The 16,920-nt window shown below is 56.6% G+C and overlaps 1 protein-coding gene across 2 annotated transcripts; it reads right to left on the bottom strand.

Annotated features, from left to right (window-relative positions):
• Positions 1–476: 476 nt before the first annotated feature.
• On the bottom strand, positions 477–15,024 carry SLC6A19 (solute carrier family 6 member 19). 2 transcript variants are annotated; one of them, XR_005068920.1, is made up of 13 exons: positions 14,681–15,024; positions 10,474–10,614; positions 9,887–10,024; positions 8,797–8,978; positions 8,327–8,437; positions 7,880–7,992; positions 6,328–6,456; positions 6,081–6,237; positions 5,222–5,426; positions 4,955–5,114; positions 2,934–3,096; positions 2,337–2,588; positions 477–698 (listed from the first exon to the last, which is right to left on the bottom strand). XR_005068920.1 is itself a non-coding variant. In XM_037062947.1 (12 exons), exons 1-12 carry the CDS (start codon positions 14,880–14,882, stop codon positions 2,388–2,390), a joined length of 1,902 nt encoding a protein of 633 aa, XP_036918842.1. In that variant the 5' UTR covers positions 14,883–15,023; the 3' UTR covers positions 2,295–2,387. The 2 variants fall into 2 exon arrangements, 1 of the variants encoding a protein (XP_036918842.1); XM_037062947.1 differs by lacking the exon at positions 477–698 and having other exon boundaries at positions 2,295–2,588; positions 14,681–15,023.
• Positions 15,025–16,920: the final 1,896 nt, after the last annotated feature.

The raw sequence follows: 16,920 nt of genomic DNA, 5'->3' as shown, positions 1-16,920 counted from the left end.
CATGTGGCTATGTTCCCAAATATGTGGGCCCTGCAAGTGTGGGCTCTGTGGACACAGTTTTAAAAGATTCTTTTGGGGGTGAGAGGGAAAACAGACAAAGAGGAGAGTCAAAGAAGATGAAAAGGAGGAGGAGGGAGGGCAGAGGAGGGGAAGGAGGTTGGGGTGGTGACGGCCAGCCTGAGGCATCTGCCTGCACCTTTCCCACCTTTCTCTTCACTTCCTCTCCCTGGCCCCCAACGCAGAGACCTGGCCAGCGGCTCCCACAGCCAAGGCTAAAGTTGACCCCCAGCAACACAAGGCCCCTCAGGCAGTGGCCAGCTCCTCCCACCATGCCTTAGGCTCTGCGGACGCCACATTGTGGCTTCTTCAGAGGAAATCCTGGAACCCAGGACCACAGCCCTGCAGCATCCCTTCTGGAGGGCTCAGCTGTTCCCTCTGCTCATTCCTCTGCCTTTGGACAACATTTAGGCTGAGAATAGGAAATACAGTGATTTATTTAGACAGGTACACTTTCTGCTCATAAAAACTGCATGTCTAAAAATTTGCGAAGATAGTAAGTCTGCAAAATGAGGCACTCCTCAGGTGCCAGGAACCGACGGGATCAGCCCCACCCCATCTCTCCTGTCCTGTAGCTCTGGGTGGGGCAGTGCATCCGCAGGACACTGATGAGCATTTTCCCAATCTAGGGTCAGAAGGCTCTGTGTATAGAAGGAGGTGAGGTCCCATGGAAGTCATTGGCACCTGGGGGCAGAGACCACAATGGTGTGAGGTCCGTGGGCTTCCTGGGCAGGGACATGGCGTCATGGCCTGGGGTGGAGGGCGTGGGCTGGCCTCCCACTCTACCTCCAGAGGTTTCCACAGATCACAACATTCAGGTGACTGGCCATGTAGGAGGAATGCAGACACTTGGATGTGTTTGGAGGTGTTCAGCTAGGCTTCAGGGCTGAAATGTGTGGTCCCTGTTGGACAGGAGGTGCTGGGAGGGGAGGGGAGGGTACTTCGGGGTGTCTCCAAGTGGGCAGACTGAACATGGTGCTGGAACCTACCCTCCACTCCGCTCTCCCGCTCCTGCCTAGAGAATTCTCAGAAAGTCCAGTTTAATTTAAACTTCCAGATGTTTCCGTGGATAGTGGAAGTGGCCAGTTCATTGAAATAAACACCCCAATTGCCAAGTAACTTTGGCCAAGGTTGGATGTTGCATCCTAGGAAATAGGCCTTTCCCTGATGGGGGAAGAGACAACACCAGTCTTCACTGAGTGGCACCAAGGGGATGGTCTTGCAGGGTCTTCGCAGTCCTGACATTGCTCAGGACCTATGGACTGTTCTCAATGTCAGTGACCAAGGCCAAGTTACCCTACAACCCATCCTTCCAACACCAGGCTAAAAATTCACACAGTTAATGTTCTCTTAAAAACACACACACTCAAAGGGTGTTTCTGCCTTAAATTATGCCAAGTTGAGTTTTATTTAACTGTCATCTATTTGTGGCAGCCAGAGCAATGATTAAATGGGTTAGCATTCATTAAGCTGGAACACTGCCAAGACTCAGGAACTCTTCACCCACTGGTAGACAGGCAGGTCTCACTGGCCTAAGTGCCCATGGCCTCTTCCAGATAGGGCTCCTCACCGTGGCGCAAAATTACATTACTGCAAGATCTCCTAGGTCAAGGGGTCAACAGCGAGGGAAACAGGGGTCAAGGAGACTGTTCCAAGGGGTGCTGCTGTCTCCCACAGGATGAGCACAGCAGGTATGGCCTCACTTTTTACTTTCCTTTGGAAGGCAGGGCAGCACGTGAACATAGGCACCACCACATCTGTGACACAGGGAACTAAGAGGGCAGCCAGGCCCCACGTGGGGGATGTGCATGCTGTGGAGCAACCTGTATGTGAACATGTGTGTACATGTATACACATACCTGTATACACATGTCCATATAATTACACACAAATATACACCCACACTTAGACATGAACGTGCGTGCATGCATACACATGTGCACGCAGTGTGCCACACACATGCCATACACACACGTTTATAAACACACAGCTCACATGTTCTTATGCACACGTGTGTATAAGCTCGCATGGTGTAAGCACACAGATGCTTGTGTATGCCTGCCCACATCATATACAACCATGTGTGTGCAGCAACATCGGTGTGTATTTGTGTGCACACATGCTAACACGTGTGCACATGCAAATTATATAGATCAGTGCATAGAGGTACCCATATACATGCTCATGTGTGTGCAGGTAACGTATGCATATGCATGCATGTGTGTCTACATACATGCGCACCCGTGTGTACACCCTCTCTCACCCGTGTGCGTGCTTACATGCTCACACATGCGTGTGAACATGCACATGTGCAGCCATGGACATGGTGTTCAGTACTTCAGGTCTCCATTCATAGAGGCTGTGGACTGGGTGCTGATCAGCTGCTGGTTTTCTCCCCTCTGGCAGTAGTTCCTGATGAGCTTGTAGATGGCAAAGCAGGGGATAGTGAGGCAGGGCACGCCAATGATGAGGACCACCACGGCGTACACCCAGTCCGGGTATGAGACCTGCTGGGATTTGGGGAATTCCTCCTAGGGAGAGAGCAACCACAGGATCAGCAGACACAAAGACAACCAGTGGGGCCTCTTTTGGGGGCACGGTGCCTGCTTCTCCCCAAGATTTTCACATCCTTGCCCCCGTGGAGGAGGAGAGGAAGACCCAAGGCTCCTCCACCCCTACATACTTCCTCACGAGAAATACGATCCCCTCCATTCCCCTACCTCCTCTGCCCTCCATGCATTTCTACTTCTTCTGACCCCCCCCACCTTTCCCACCTCCTCCGGCCCCTCAGGCAGTCCCCACCTCGGCCATCCCCATATGCCTTCTAACAGGGAATATGACCCCCAACCCCCACCCAGTGGCCCCTTTATGCTCACATAGGAAGGGTTCCAGATGCTGTACATCAGATCCTCATTGACCTTGACCACGAAGAAGAACAAGAAGATGATCAGCATGAGCAGTGGGCTGACCACTCTCCATGTGATTTGCCAGAAGATGTTGGGCTTGTGGCCGATCATAAACTCAATGTCCTTGTTGAACCTGGAGCAGAAGCCAATAGGAAGCCATTAGCTGGTGGACATCAGGGGCTTTTAATCCCAGCAAAATGCAGGACGGGCTAGCCTTTCCACCCCAGACCCACGGCTGCCACCCTGAAGTGCTGCATCCAGCCTTGCGCCCATCACAGTGGTGGCCTTCCTTCCAGACAAAGACTCGCTTCCCCCGGGAAGCCTCCGTGCACAGTGGGGGCCTCTCTGAAGGCCTCTGGAGATGGAGCAAACCACAGCCTGGTGCTCCAACCTGTGAACATCCCTTGGGCAATTATTTATGCAAATAGGAATGGATGCCTCTGGGGGAATGGAGAAAGGAAGCCTCAGTCTCCTTAACAGGGCAATGGCCCTGACCTTGGAGGCCCCACTCTCTCCTGCCCATCCTATGCTGAACTCTCTTCTACATAAATGAGTTTATTATTGTAGAAATTAGAACAGAGTGGTCAGGATGTAAATGTGAACTGTCCAGGCCCACCAATGATATTTAGGACACTTCCAGAAAAATAGAGATGCCTGAGCCTTGTATTCAGCAGGGCCTGGGAACATGGTGGCAAGTCTCTTCTGCTTGGGGCCACTCCTGGCTCTCCACCTCCTGCTCAGTGGCCTCCTTGAGGCCGTGCTGCATGGGACCTCCAGCAGCAAGTGTCTGGCTTCAAACTGTCTTTGGGCCGTCCACAGGTGGACGCACACTCATTAGGACCTTAACACCTTTCTCACACCCAGCAGCAGGCATTTCCACTTAAACCTTCTTCCCCAGCACGTGCTGGGGGAGAAGTGAGTGAGTCCACCCACATACTCCCCAGTCGCTCCGAGGCGGCCACCTCAGCTGTGTGCATTGTGGCTCAGATAGGCCTCCTGTTCGTGTGCCCTTACACATGTGTGTCTTGGTGATCCAGAACAGGACTCTCACAGTGAGATTTGTCCCTCCCCACCCCCAGACCAGTGGCTCATGCATGTCACATGAGGAGACGCCAACGGTTACTTCTGAAGTTGTGGTGAGACCAGCTCCTGGCAGACACCTGGTGTCATTTTCTGGATTTCCCCCTCCATGATGATGGGGTGATGCCCTGAGTATTTGACCCAGAGGATGGCTAAAAGGGCTGTTCCGCCCCCTTCTTTGTCCGAGTCTCTATCTAGCTGCATAGCTCTCTCTCCCCATAAAGAGGCCCAGAGCATGCCCACCAGAGTGACTTCCCTGGCCGTGGACCCCCAGTGAACATAAAACACCCAGCTCCTTCCCCCTGGTCCCACAGGGAGGCCCCCTTACCCACAGCTAATGTCCCTGTCCTGTCACTTCCCCACTCGCAAGTCCCCTGCCTGCTCCCCAGCCCCTGGAGGCTGCTGCTGGGCCCCACAGGACACAGGCCACCCTTCTGGGTTTTCTGGTCCCTCTGGTCACATCTCGTCTGCCAAGGGCTTCCGGTGTACCAGCGCCTCGCCTCCATGCCATGCAGCTGTTTCTCTAGCTAATTATGTGTCTTCTGGATTTGCTTATGACACTTTGGTTACAGATGTTTTTAAACCACCTGGTCAGATCAGAGGCGCCTGTACTCTCATTTGTGACTATGTGGTCCCTGCAGTCTGTGCTTAGCTTTCAATGCTGGGTCTGGAGCATCTGGAAGCAGGAGGGGATGCAGCTTCAACTGCTCTGGATGGACATCCATCTGGGATCCCTCTCTTTTCTGCCCTCATCCACCCAGGTGCCAGACTGGTGCCCACACCACGTGGTCCCTCAGGCCTGTGTTCTGTGCACTTGTCTTCTACCTGGGGCTGGACAGGGACAACTTACCCCAGGGTGGGAGTTTCCTAAGATTGTTGGAGACAGCCACATGCCTCAGCCTCCCTCCTACCTGTCCACGCCGTACACGTAGACCACAGAAAACATCTCGCAGAAGGCGATGATGAGCAGGGGGATGGAGCCGGCGTAGCTATCCATCAGGGAGAGCCAGTACTGGCCGGAGTTCAGTGTGAAGATGATGGAGATCAAATACCACCCCAAGCAGATGAGGCCTGGGGACAGAGAATGGCCACTTCAGACAGCCCTCCCGATCTGCCCCTCGGCTGTGATTCCTGAGGCCTGTCCTTGCCACCTGCCCGCCCAGCCCTGGCCTGTGTACCTGTAAGCAGCTCCTTGGGCCACTTTTCAGGGATGACTTTGAGGTCCCGCAAGGGCACAACCACACCTTCCATGTTCCCAAACATGGAGGACAGGCCCAGGCAGAAGAGCATGGTGAAGAAGAGCACAGACCACAGTGGGGACACCGGCATCTTGGTGATGGCTTCTGTGAAGACAATGAACGCCAGCCCCGTGCCCTCCACGTCCTGCATGGACAAGCAGACGGGTCACACACGCACGGCACATACTCCCTGTGTCCTCCTGGCCTCAGTCACATCCCTCTTCTTCCCTGTCAACCCCTGGTCAGCTCACCAGATGCCACGCCCACATTGTGACCATATTGGGTTCATTTAAGCTATCCTGTGAAATAGTCAGTTTTTATCTCTTTGGCCCAATTGTTTTCCAAAGCTGAACTATGTTTTATGAACAGGACAGGGATCATAATGTCCAGCAGCAGTCAGGGCCCTGAGCTGCCTGGACAGACATGTGGCAGCCGTGTGGACTATCATCTATTCGAGGACCAGGCACCTCCCCCACCTGCCGGTGATTCATGAGATGCACCCTCATGGCCAGGTTCAGAGTCCTGAAGAACATCGACAGGGTCTGTGTGAGTCTCCTACACAGCTGCCCCGGTCATGTGGCCCATTGGTTCATTAAAGCCAGTTAGAGCAGGCTGCAAGGCAGCGTGTGACAGATGGACTTTCGGGGTGCAAGCCCCAGGGCAGGGCAGGGCAGGAGGGTCAGAGGCAGGCAGGCATGTGAGGATGGAGACAGGCCCATGGGAACTGGGCTTCTTGGAGTTCAGTGTCCCCAAGTGTGTCTTCCCCTCCCTTCCCCTGAGTCACTCCAAAGAGTCTCACCTCTGACAGGAAAGAGTTCATGTCACAGGTCTGGAACTTCAGCTGGGCAAAGGCCACGGGGTCAGTGGCATTGCACCACTGCTGCATTTTCTCGAAGTTCTTCTGGGTGACATTGCCTTCAGGCAGGTCGAACCTGTTGATGAGCGTCAGGATGTTCCTGGAAAGAGAGTGAGGTTGATACCAGCCCTGGGCGGTACAGGCCTGGCGGGCTCCCTGGAGGTGGGCACGGGCCAGGAGCAGTACTCACTTGCTGAAACAGTCATCAAAACGCTCTGTGGCGCGAAAGCCGATGATGGAGTAGACCACGGTGGCTGCGTACACAGATGTGAAGCCGTTGATGATGGACACGATCACTGAGTCCATCTCACAGTTGTTGCTGCAGAAGAGAGCAGTGGTCACTGCAGGCTGGGGATGTCATATCCACCTATCTGGCCACATCAACACAGACAAGGAGCCGGGCCTGAGCCTCAACTGCTGGGATACAGTGGAAGAGGGAACACAGCCCACCCACCTGTTCTTCCCCAACTATACCCAGGGAGAGGTGACCAGAAGGCCGTGCCCAAGCCCTGCACCTGCAGCCAGTGGTCTGTCACTCCTGCTCTTCCTACCACCTCACAATGCCACCTGCACTGCAAGTTGGTGGCCTGGAGACCCCTGAAAGCTGTGGGGACCTCTAGAGCAGCCTTCAACCCCCATACCTGGGACAGGAGAACCTTGTGTGACAATTCCAGCTTAGCCAGCTGTGGCTTTGGGCCCAGGAGGCAAGCACTCAATAAGCACTCAGCCTCACCACCCACGCCCCACAGGCCCTGCAAAGGTAGCCCTCTACACCTACCCTGCCACACCCCTCCCTTACTCCCTCCCGTGTCCCCTACCCCTACCCCACCGAACCCTCGTCTGCCCTCCCCTAGTTCTCCAGGTCCTGTCTCCACCCAGCTGAGAGTTCCCCATCATCAGCTCAGTGTGTCCAGACCACAACTCCTGACCTCCCCAACCTGACCCAGCAGCTCTCCCACTGGCTCCACTGCTGATGCTAACACCATCCTTCCAGATGCTTCCAACAGCTCTCAGGGAAACACAAAGCAAAACCATGAGACACCACATCCCACCCACCAAGACGGCCAGAATTAAAAATTCAGATAATAACAAGGGTCAGCGTGGAGGTAGAGAAATCAGGCTCCACCACTGCCCTGCCTGCCCCCCCACTCTCAGAGCATCCCCCCATGGCCACCAGCCAGCAGGCATCCCACTCACCCACTCCGAGTCTTTGTTCACATCTCACCTTTTGCCTGCAAGCCCACCCCGATCAAGGACCCCAGCCTGGCCCCGTGACCCTCCAGGGACCCCTCTTCCTGCTCATTCCAGTTGTCTCTCTGCCATAGCACAGTGATAGGTCCTAGCAGGACAGAAATTCATGCACCAGGCAGGGCACACAGTAGGTCCTCCATTGGTGCTTGTGGAGACAAACTGATAACAACCGCAGTCCTCTGAAGACCCCTAGGGGCCCTTTCTGCATTAATGTTGGTCTGGGGAGGGCTGTGGTGGCCAGGCATCTGGGGTCCTGGATGCTGAGGGGCCACCAGAGAGTGGGTGTGGGGGACGGACGGGAGCACACTGGGGTTCCTCATTCTCAGGACCAAGGCACATGGGGAGGACGGTCATAAACAAGCCCCACTTGAGGCACCTAGTATGTGAAAATCTCCCAGACCCTCAGCCTGCCTCCCCAACATGGAGTCCCATGGATCTCATGATCTGCTGGAGCACGGAGGCAAGCCCAGCCCAGCCCACTGGTCACTCACTGGACAGAGTTGTAGCTGGAGAAGGAGATGAGGCCCCCGAAGGCCAACGAGAAGGAGTAGAACACCTGGGCCCCTGCATCCAGCCAAGTCACTGGGTTGGCCAACTCCGTGATCTGTAGCCAAGCAGAGACCCTCAGCCAGGCACCCCAAGGGTGAAAAAGCACAGGAAACCAAGGGGGTAGTGGCCCGAGGGAGAGGTGTGAGCCTGGAGACTGGCAACAGCTGAGGCCGCTGGGCAGGTGGTAGCTGATGACTTGGAGATGGCTGCCCTCAACCCACACGGAGCCCACTCGAGCTCTCAGGCAGCCCCCCACCACACAGGTCCAGCCCGCACGTATCGAAGGGGCTTGCGACTGGCCAGGGCTGGTATCAGGTGGGGAGGCCTGTCCCCCAGGGTGGCCTCTGCCACAGGAGCTGGAGGCCTGGGGTGCACAGGAGGACACTCACATTGGGCGTGAAGAGGAAGATGATACCGTTGGTGGCTCCCTTCAGTGTGAGGCCCCGGATGAGGAAGATGGTCAGGACAACATAGGGCAGCGTCGAGGTAATGTACACAGCCTGGGGACAGGGCAGAAATGGGATGAAGGGGGAGACAGGGCTCACAAGGAGAAAAAGAAGGTCATGCAGGACCCCAGCTCCACTCCCCTGGGTGCCCCGCTGCCCCCCGCTCCCAGGGCAGGGAGAGGAGACATTGCCTATTCTGTTTGTACCGAGGACTATTCAGCTCCCTCCCGGTCAGAGAGGTACTATGGGTCACTCTTGCTGCTGCTTTTTAAGCACAGGTTTGAGAACCGTCCCGGCCAGTACCATATCTCCTCCCAAAAAGACAGACATAGGGCAGTGACCCTCAGAGCTGGTGAAGGGGCAGCCCCCTCCTGCTTGCCCCCGTGAGTGAGCTCCTGAAGCCCAGCCCACACCTTGCCGGTGGTCTCGATGCCACGGATGGTGCACACGTAGAGGACACTCCAGGCACAGGTCAGGCAAAGCAGGATCCACCACTGCACAGAGCCAGAGTCGCTGATGGAGGTGGAGATGTTGAGCGTCTCCCGGTACCAGTAGTAGTCCACAGCTGAGCTGCGGGTGCACTCCTCCACATAGTCTGCAGGGGGCACTCACACCCGTCAGCATGGGTCATAGAAAGGGAAGTATGTGGGGTGGTGGGGGGCGCGGTGAGGAGCAGGGCAATGCCACCAGAAACCAGGCTGTGCTCCCGACTGATTGATGCCAGTGACCTAGCGTGCATAGGGAGGCAAGTGCACTCCCACACAGACATGTGTGTGCACACACAAGCATACCCACATGTGTTTGCACGTGCACACTCACAAGACACATATGCACACGTGGGCATCCCTGGATGCAAACAGGTACACTTGTGCATATATTTGTGCACACAGAAGTATGAGCACATCGGACATGCCTGCACACACACAGCTGTACATTGGCCACTCACTGCCTATTGGATCCATGTTTGCATCCTGATGCGGATGTGTGCAAGCTGCCAAGCTGAGCACATGGCCCGTGACCCCGCAGGCCCAAGGTAGAGGGTCAGTTCCCCACTCTCCCTCTCTGGAAGGGGCCTCGGAAAGACCCAGTGGTGAGTGAGGGGCATGAGACTGCAGAGAGGAAGGCTCTCGGGAATGCACTGGGAAGGGACGGTGGAGGATCAGGCCACCACTTGGTGCAATGTCAGGGAGCAATGGGTCTCTATGACACCCAGTGGCATCCTCCCACCTTTCCTTCATTCCAACCTTGGCTGGCACCACTCACCATTCCTCTTAAGGTGGAAGCACCTGTCTAAAGGGCTTTTCTCTGGCAGAGTGATCTTTTAAAATTCTGTACAGTAGATATGCTCTGATTTTTGTCAAACCTGGCCCACAGCCCGTTGAACTTGGGGAAATCAGAAGGTGACTGACTACTCATGGATTCTGCATGCTCAAAGGTGCCCACAGCTCTCGAGAGGCCAGCCGTCCTGGCCCCTGACCTCTGCCCTGCCCTGCCCAGGCTCACCTGTCCGATTGTCGTTGAGCGGGCATGAGCTCCAAGGCAGGGGCTCCTGGAAGGAGTTGAAGAAGTACCACATGACCCAGGCGATGATGGTGTTGTAGTAGAGGCCCACCATGAAGGACACGAGCATGGCCGCAATCCCTGGGGAGCAATTGACACTGCTGGGGGGCACCCCGGGGAGAATGGGACACTGTGAGCAGGAGGGGGCAGTGCTGGGGGAGCCCCCTAGAGGACTGAGTGTGAGTAGACTCAGCGTTCCGGAGAACAGGAGGGCGGTCCCTGAGGCACTTGTTGAGCTCTGCTGTGGAAGGCAATGGGGGACTCAGCTGCCTCTGCATCTACGCACTCCCAGGCCCTGGGCACCCAGGGACTCAGAATGGCCTCTGCTACCCTGCCGGTCTCTGTCGACCAGGAGTGGCCCCAGCCTGGACCTTGCCACTGACTTCTGTGAGATGCCAAGAGAGGGCTTGCAGAAGGCTGGGGGCAGCGAGCCCTCCGAAAACAGAGTCAAAACGAGAGAAGGAAGGAGCGTGCTTGCTGCCCACACAGGACTCAAGCAGGGGTGCCACAGACACGGCGCCGACACGCACCTACACCTTTCAGGGCTGGGTGGATGGAGCTCCAGATGCCCACGTTGCCCTTGCGCAGTCGCTGCCCAATGGCGAACTCCAGGTACAGCAAAGGGATGCCCTCCACAATCAGCAAGATGAGGAACGGGATCATGAATGCTCCTGGTCAGAAACAGGCAGCAGTGTGTCAGGTAGTGCACGCCAGACTGCAAAAGGCCCCCTCTGGAGACACAGGCTCTGGTAGAAAGTTCCTGCGGAACTTGCTCACAAATACAAACTTAGGACACCATCATCAACAACACACCACTCGGGATGGCCATTGGGACTGCTTTATGGGGGACACTTCATGCCACCTCACAAGAGCGGCCAACTTGCCTGCTGCTCCCCCAGGACTGTGCTTGTCCAAGAGGGTGAGCTCACGGCAGCTCCTGGGGAATTGACGAAGGTGTCCGCATGCCGGATAGAACACAGGGAGGCCACGGACCAAGATGAGGCCCGTCTGGGGCTCAAAATCCAACCAGGTAGGCACAGACGGCACACAGAAACTTCACTCAAAGGTGACAGTCAGTTCAATGTGACAATGAGACAAAAAGCAGATGGCAGTGACGACCCCTAACTGGATCTCCCATGGGAAGGGAGTGGGGGGCTACCTCAGGTCTGGGGCACCGCTGGGGCTGCACGCTCATGGTCAGGGATGACTCACTGGGTCACGCTGCTGGTGAGGACAAAGTTAAAATACGAAAAGAGTCGCCTCTCTCATGTTGTCTCAGGAGCGTGATGTGAAAATCTTCTGGGCAAAACTAGCAGGAAAAAAACAAGTCTGTGGTCCCCAAATGTCCTTTGACCCCATCCCAACCTCAGGACATCGCTTTTACCCGCAGGTCTTGCTGCCCCTCTGTCTCCACCAGGGAACTCCTATTCACCCCCAAAACCCCACTTGGTAGCCACTCCCCCAGGAAGTCTCTGCCGCCTGTGCTCCTGGCAGCCCTCCCTCCTGCAAGCTCCCCCAGGTGTAACGTGGCACCTGGCAGGCGTCCTGTCTGTAGGTGCCCGGGGTCAGGTACCCTTGCACACCGATGGACACACATACGAGGCAGAGATGCAGTGGGACCTGGCCAGGTGTAAAGGTTTTGCACAAGAAAGATGTAGGGGAGGGGTGGGGAGGCGTGGGATGGGGAGGAGCGGCTGCTGTGTTCAAGGGCAAGGCCTGAGACTTCCCCACATGTCTCTCTCCTGCAGGCAACGTGTGTGGCACAGGGTAGAAACTAGAGGAGTATTTGCTGACTCGATGGGTGCCGGGCCAGGACCAGTGGAGGAAGGCAGGGCCCCCCATCTTTCCTATGAGTGCTGTCGCTAAGAAAGGGTGTGGGGTGAGTCGAGGTGGTAGCACTGCGGACAGAGTGGGTGGTGCACTCCCGTGGACAATGGAACGCAGCCGTTCATCACGGCCCAGGGAGTGGGCGAGTCCTAACTCCAACCACAACTCTTGGCCTCCTCCCGCATGCCCCCACTTCTCAGTTTTCAAAGCTGGACAAACAGCCAGCTTTGTGGTGTGGCCCAGGGATCAGACTCCCTGTTACTGTCCTTGTCACAGGCGGGAACTGAAGGCCCAGAAGGTGTGAGGGAGAGTAAGGTGGGGCCAGGACACAGACTCTGCTGTCAACTGAACTCGGGGAGGATTTTGAAACTCTCCAAACTTTTGAAATACCTCTCTTCAGGAAAAGGGCCCACAAGCCCCCTGCCCCAGCGTCCACACAGGGGTCGTGGGTCCCCAAACCCCTCTTGCGGCTCCCCAAAGACTGAATGAAGAGAGCTGCTGGCCCTCGCCCGGACCCACCCCTGCCACCCGTAGTCCAGACACGGTCCAGGCTGGCCGTGTGTCTCAGTAGGGTGGCAAGACAGACGCTGGCAGAGGCGACTACATCTTGCTGCTTGCCTGTGGCAGACCCACAAGACCAAGAAAAGGGACCTAACAAAGGCGGGGGTGGGGGAGCGGCAGCTGAGGTGCTGCAGGCAGAGGACGCAGCCCACCTGGTGCTCCAGTCACCCGCCACTCTGGTCACAGACGTGCCCCCATCAGAGATCTAGAAAGCAGGCCTCCTCATGGAAACGTGCTTCCACATCACGCAGCACAAGGGGCCGTTGTATGTGCTGTGCACTCCCACCACGCCACCATCCCACCAAACACGGCAAAGAGTTTTGGATGCCGATCTACGTTGTGGGGAAGGGGTCTCCTCCGTAGTTTTCTCTACTTTTCTGCATTCTATTTTTTTTATAATATAAAGTTAAATACAAAGTAAATGATGGTTTGTTTTACTTTTCCATTTACCCAAAACTCCTGGAAATAACTGAAGGCAAGCTAAGTTTTCACCAAACCAGGACCGCTCACCAGAGTCCTCAGATCTGTCATTGTCTCTCCCAGTTACAAAACCACGCCCTCCCCTAGAGCTGGGGCCACAGCGATGGGAAATGCCAGCCTGAAGGAGTCACCTGCCACGCCTTGTCATTGTCCTCAGCAATTTTCTCCTGGGGTGGGACCCTTATCACTGTCCTCAACAATTGTTTCCTGGGCTTGCGGATTATCACTGTTGTCAGTGAATGTCTCCTGGGTTTGGAGGACCAGGCACTCGGCTCCAGACCAGAGCCGGGGAGCAGTGAGAGGCCCTCCAGGTGGGCGGAACACACAGCAGGGGCAGGGTGTGGCCTGGAGTGGGCAGCAGGTGAGCCACCAGAAGGTAGCTTCCAGGAGGTGGGAGACCTGCCATTGAACCTCCTTCCTCACTTCTCTGAGCTGACAGACCTGGGACCCCTGGCTCCGCTGTCCACTTTTTAGGACCCACGGGTGACGGGGACATCTTCCATTCACCTGCTGTGCCTGGAGGCAATGTCCCCACACTGACCCTTGGACTCACAGGGAGTGTGGTTCACCCCCCCAAACCCCCATTTCCTGGGGGTGAACCCTTCTCAACCCCAGAAACCCCTGCCCCCACCTGGCTTTAGTCCCTTCCCTTTGGAACTTAGTAAACGCTGCCGGTGTTGCCAGAACCTTGGCCCTAGGGCAGCCCTGGTAGGAGTCCAGGAGGTGACCAGGACCTTCCAGAGAGAGTCAGTGACCCTCCTGCTGGGTGACCTCACAGGCTCCCAAGGGGGTCCCTTCACCCCTCCACTGGCACAGCGGTGACCGGGACAGGATTATCTGGAAAGCACAGATAATGACCTGACCTGAGGCAAAAAAACAGACCCTCCAGACACTCAGAAGCTTCAGTCCTTGGCCACGGAAGTGGGGGGCAGGTCACACGGGTAACCTGGAAACAAACCCATCTGATTTCTTTTCTGCCACAAAGCCTGGTGAGAGCCTGCAGTTTCTTCAGAGCATGAAGAGACACACATCACTGAGAGCCCTTGCACTTTCAGAGGAGGCGTTCCGACGCCCACAGAACCAGAAGCATCCTGAGCACCCAGCTGCTCTGCACAGCCTGTCATTTCAGTGAGTGCAGCACCTACCCAGACCTCCTCCCAGGTGACAGCACGGCTCTATGCCCCTTCCCGAGGCGCAGCTCCTGGCTGCTGTCCCTGCCAGGGCTGGGTGCCCAGGGGAGACAGAAGCCACAGACGCATAGAGGCAGATGGGACTACGAGTATGACCTCCATCCCTGCAGCCTGCAGGCACCAGGAGAGTAGGTGGAAGGACGAGACCATGGGGACTGAGACCCAGCAACCCCAGGGGAGTATCTGCAGCTGGGGGAGAGGGAGTGGCTTCAACCCGGGGGAAGGAGACCCCCTGGGCTACAGGCAAGATCCCTGGAGGCCTCTGGAGGCCGCAGGACAGGCTGAGGCCAGCGTTACATGGGGAATACAGATCTTCCACCTCTTGCCAAGAGCCCGCCTGCCTGTCCCTCTGTGGGTCACCCACTGCAGGCCCACCTCCCTCATCTGTCCCTCAGGGAATGTGGAGCCCACCCGTGGGTTTAGAACTTAGCCCACTGCCCATACGGTGTTAGAAAGGAGGGCTGGCCTTGCTGCCCCTCGGGCCAGCACCTTCCCTGCTCAGACAAGGGGCTCCATCCACAGGAGCAGCTGGCCCCTGTCTGTCCCCACTCCCAGATTAGACCTGTTCACAGCCCCTTGCCCTCCAAACTTCTCCCCTCTGTGAATGGGCGGTTGGGGTCCTGGGGGATATCACCATTGTTTGCCCTGGACCCCCAGCCCGCCCTCCTGCCCAGCCTACCTCCGCCGTGGCTCTGGCACAAGTACGGGAAGCGCCACACGTTGCCCAGGCCCACGCAGAAGCCCACGCAGGTGAGCATGTACTGGGCCTTGTTGTCCCACTTGGGCCGAGAGCTGGCCTCCTCCTTCTCCATGACCTCCAGCTGCCCCAGGGAGGGGATTCGGTCCTCCAGGCCCGGGTTGGGCAGCACAAGCCTCACCATGGTGGTCACAGGCAGCTCCCTCTGGGCAGAACAGTACAGAAGCTGGAGGGCGGTTGGACAAAGCCAGAGCCCCAGTACTTTATAGGGAACCTTTGGCACGGCAACTCAAGCACCTAGACCGAAAGGAAGCGTCAGCAGATCTGAAGGGCGAGTCCACAGGACTGTTAATGCCTTATCTTCAGAGGCCGGAGGTGCTGGCCGACCCTTTGAGGCTCTCAGCTGGCACCAGCCAGCCCCTCCCCCTGTGCAAACACAGAAGTTAGGGGCACAGATGAGCCGCCCCTGCACCCAATGTGCTCAGACAGCCCGACTCCCAGGGGGCTCTTCTGGACACTCCCTCTGGAAGCCTCACTTCCTCCCAGAGGAAGCCTGGAGTGGCAGGTACCCGACTGGGACCCACATTCCTAGAGCTCTGGCCTCCCTGAGCCCCAGCCTCATAGCCCTTAGAACCCCGAGGCCCCTTCCTGGGCTGTAAAACATGTTGTACATCCAACTCTGTGGTGGATTTCCTGGGGAAAATTCAGATATGGTGCTTAGCAGAATGAAGGCCAGGTGCCCTGGGCTGGCAGGGCCTCAGAATCTTTGTGACAAGGATGAAGGGGGCTGCCGCCAAGGATCCAACTCGGTCAAGGTCCAGAGTCACTTGGGTCCTTTCACACAGCCCTGGATCGGGGTCTGGGTAGAGTGCTAAAGAGGCGGACGACTCCAGGATGGTGTCAGGGGCTCATGGGGCTGCCAGCGGCCTCTGTGGTCTGAGCATTCTGAGATGCAGGTCCAGATTCCGGGTGCGGGGCACAAGTGAGGGGTGTGGGGAGAGGGCGATGGTGAGCAGGAGGCAGAGCAGGGGGTTCTCACAGACTGGTGAGGGCGAGGCACCCTGGGTTGCTCCTGCTCAGAGTTCTCCAACCTGCTTCTCCAAAGGGGAAAGGCCCGAGGGCCCACGGTGTTCCAGCTGGCCTGCTAGGATCAATAGCCCCCTTTGGAGGCCCCTCCTTGCGCCCCAGGCCCACACCTGTTCCCCCTGCCTGGAGCCATCTTCCCACAGTGTCCACCAGCCCTCCTCGTACTTTGCAGTCATGCCAGAGACACCACTGATCTCTGCCTGCCCTCCCAACAGCCTGCAGGTGACTCAGTTGCCTGGCTGATTGCTTATGGTTTCTCTTTCTCACTGAGATGTAAGAGCCACAGGGGAGTCTCCGCCTCCCGTTTGTTCACTGGCGACGCCCCTCAGACAGCATCTGATGGATGCCTCAGAAAAACCCAGTTGATATGGATTCAGTGACGGTTCCTGCAGGCGGAGCCTGGCTGTGACCTCCCTGGATGACCAGTCCAGGCCAGCAGGGAACAGACCCCTCTGTCCTGAAGAGGAGAGACGGGGCCATGATGTGACCGGGCCCGCCCACCAGCCAGATGTGGGCCGCAGTAGAGACTGCTTCCCAAAACCCCATCAGAAACCGATAGCAATCGAGGCTCTCCTTCTGCACTGAAACACTCCAGATGCTGTTCCGCACAGGCTTGGTCCTGATTCTGTCATGCATGCGAGGAGTCGTCCTGTATCTGGGATATCACATACCCCTATCCTGTCCACCCTGCCCTGTTCTTTACAATTCTGTGGCTCGTGCTAAGTGGCGTAGAGGATGCCCACCTGATATGCCTTCTGTGTAAGTTCCCCTTAATACGCTCCGCGTTAGTTGCCAAGCTGAAGAGGTAAGTAGGGCAAATTGTGAAAAGTTATGTTTATCCACGATAAAGACAGAGAGGAGGTCTGATGCTGAGGATCTTCTCAGAAGGGCGCATTCTTCTAAGGACATTCACCTCCTCCTCGTCCCACAAGCCTGAGGCCATCTCCTCTCACCTGCACCCTCATACCCTGTCTCTTCAGCCATGTCTGCCACGACATGTTGCTGCAAAAGAAAAACATGCTTGATAAAGAAGAGTCTTTCAACTACCACCTGTGGGTAAACACAGCTGTCCTGTTGTTCTGCAGTTTTATAAATATGTATGCATGTGTGTGCAGGGCCCCAGGGTGACCTGTCAC

Source organism: Sturnira hondurensis, unplaced genomic scaffold, assembly GCF_014824575.4.
Source record: "Sturnira hondurensis isolate 20B ecotype Veracruz unplaced genomic scaffold, ASM1482457v3 Scaffold0014384, whole genome shotgun sequence".
Classification (NCBI taxonomy): domain Eukaryota; kingdom Metazoa; phylum Chordata; class Mammalia; order Chiroptera; family Phyllostomidae; genus Sturnira; species Sturnira hondurensis.
Note: the sequence above shows the minus strand (reverse complement) of the source record. Positions and strands in the feature narration are given on the sequence as shown.

Coding starts and splice junctions, on each gene's coding strand:
- SLC6A19 (XM_037062947.1), bottom strand. CDS start 14,882: ATGGTGAGGCTTGTGCTGCCCAACCCGGGCCTGGAGGACCGAATCCCC. Junction 8,438..8,796: donor GCATCGAGACCACCGGCAAG/GTGTGGGCTGGG, acceptor CCCTGTCCCCAG/GCTGTGTACATTACCTCGAC. Junction 2,589..2,933: donor GCATCTGGAACCCTTCCTAT/GTGAGCATAAAG, acceptor CTCTCTCCCTAG/GAGGAATTCCCCAAATCCCA.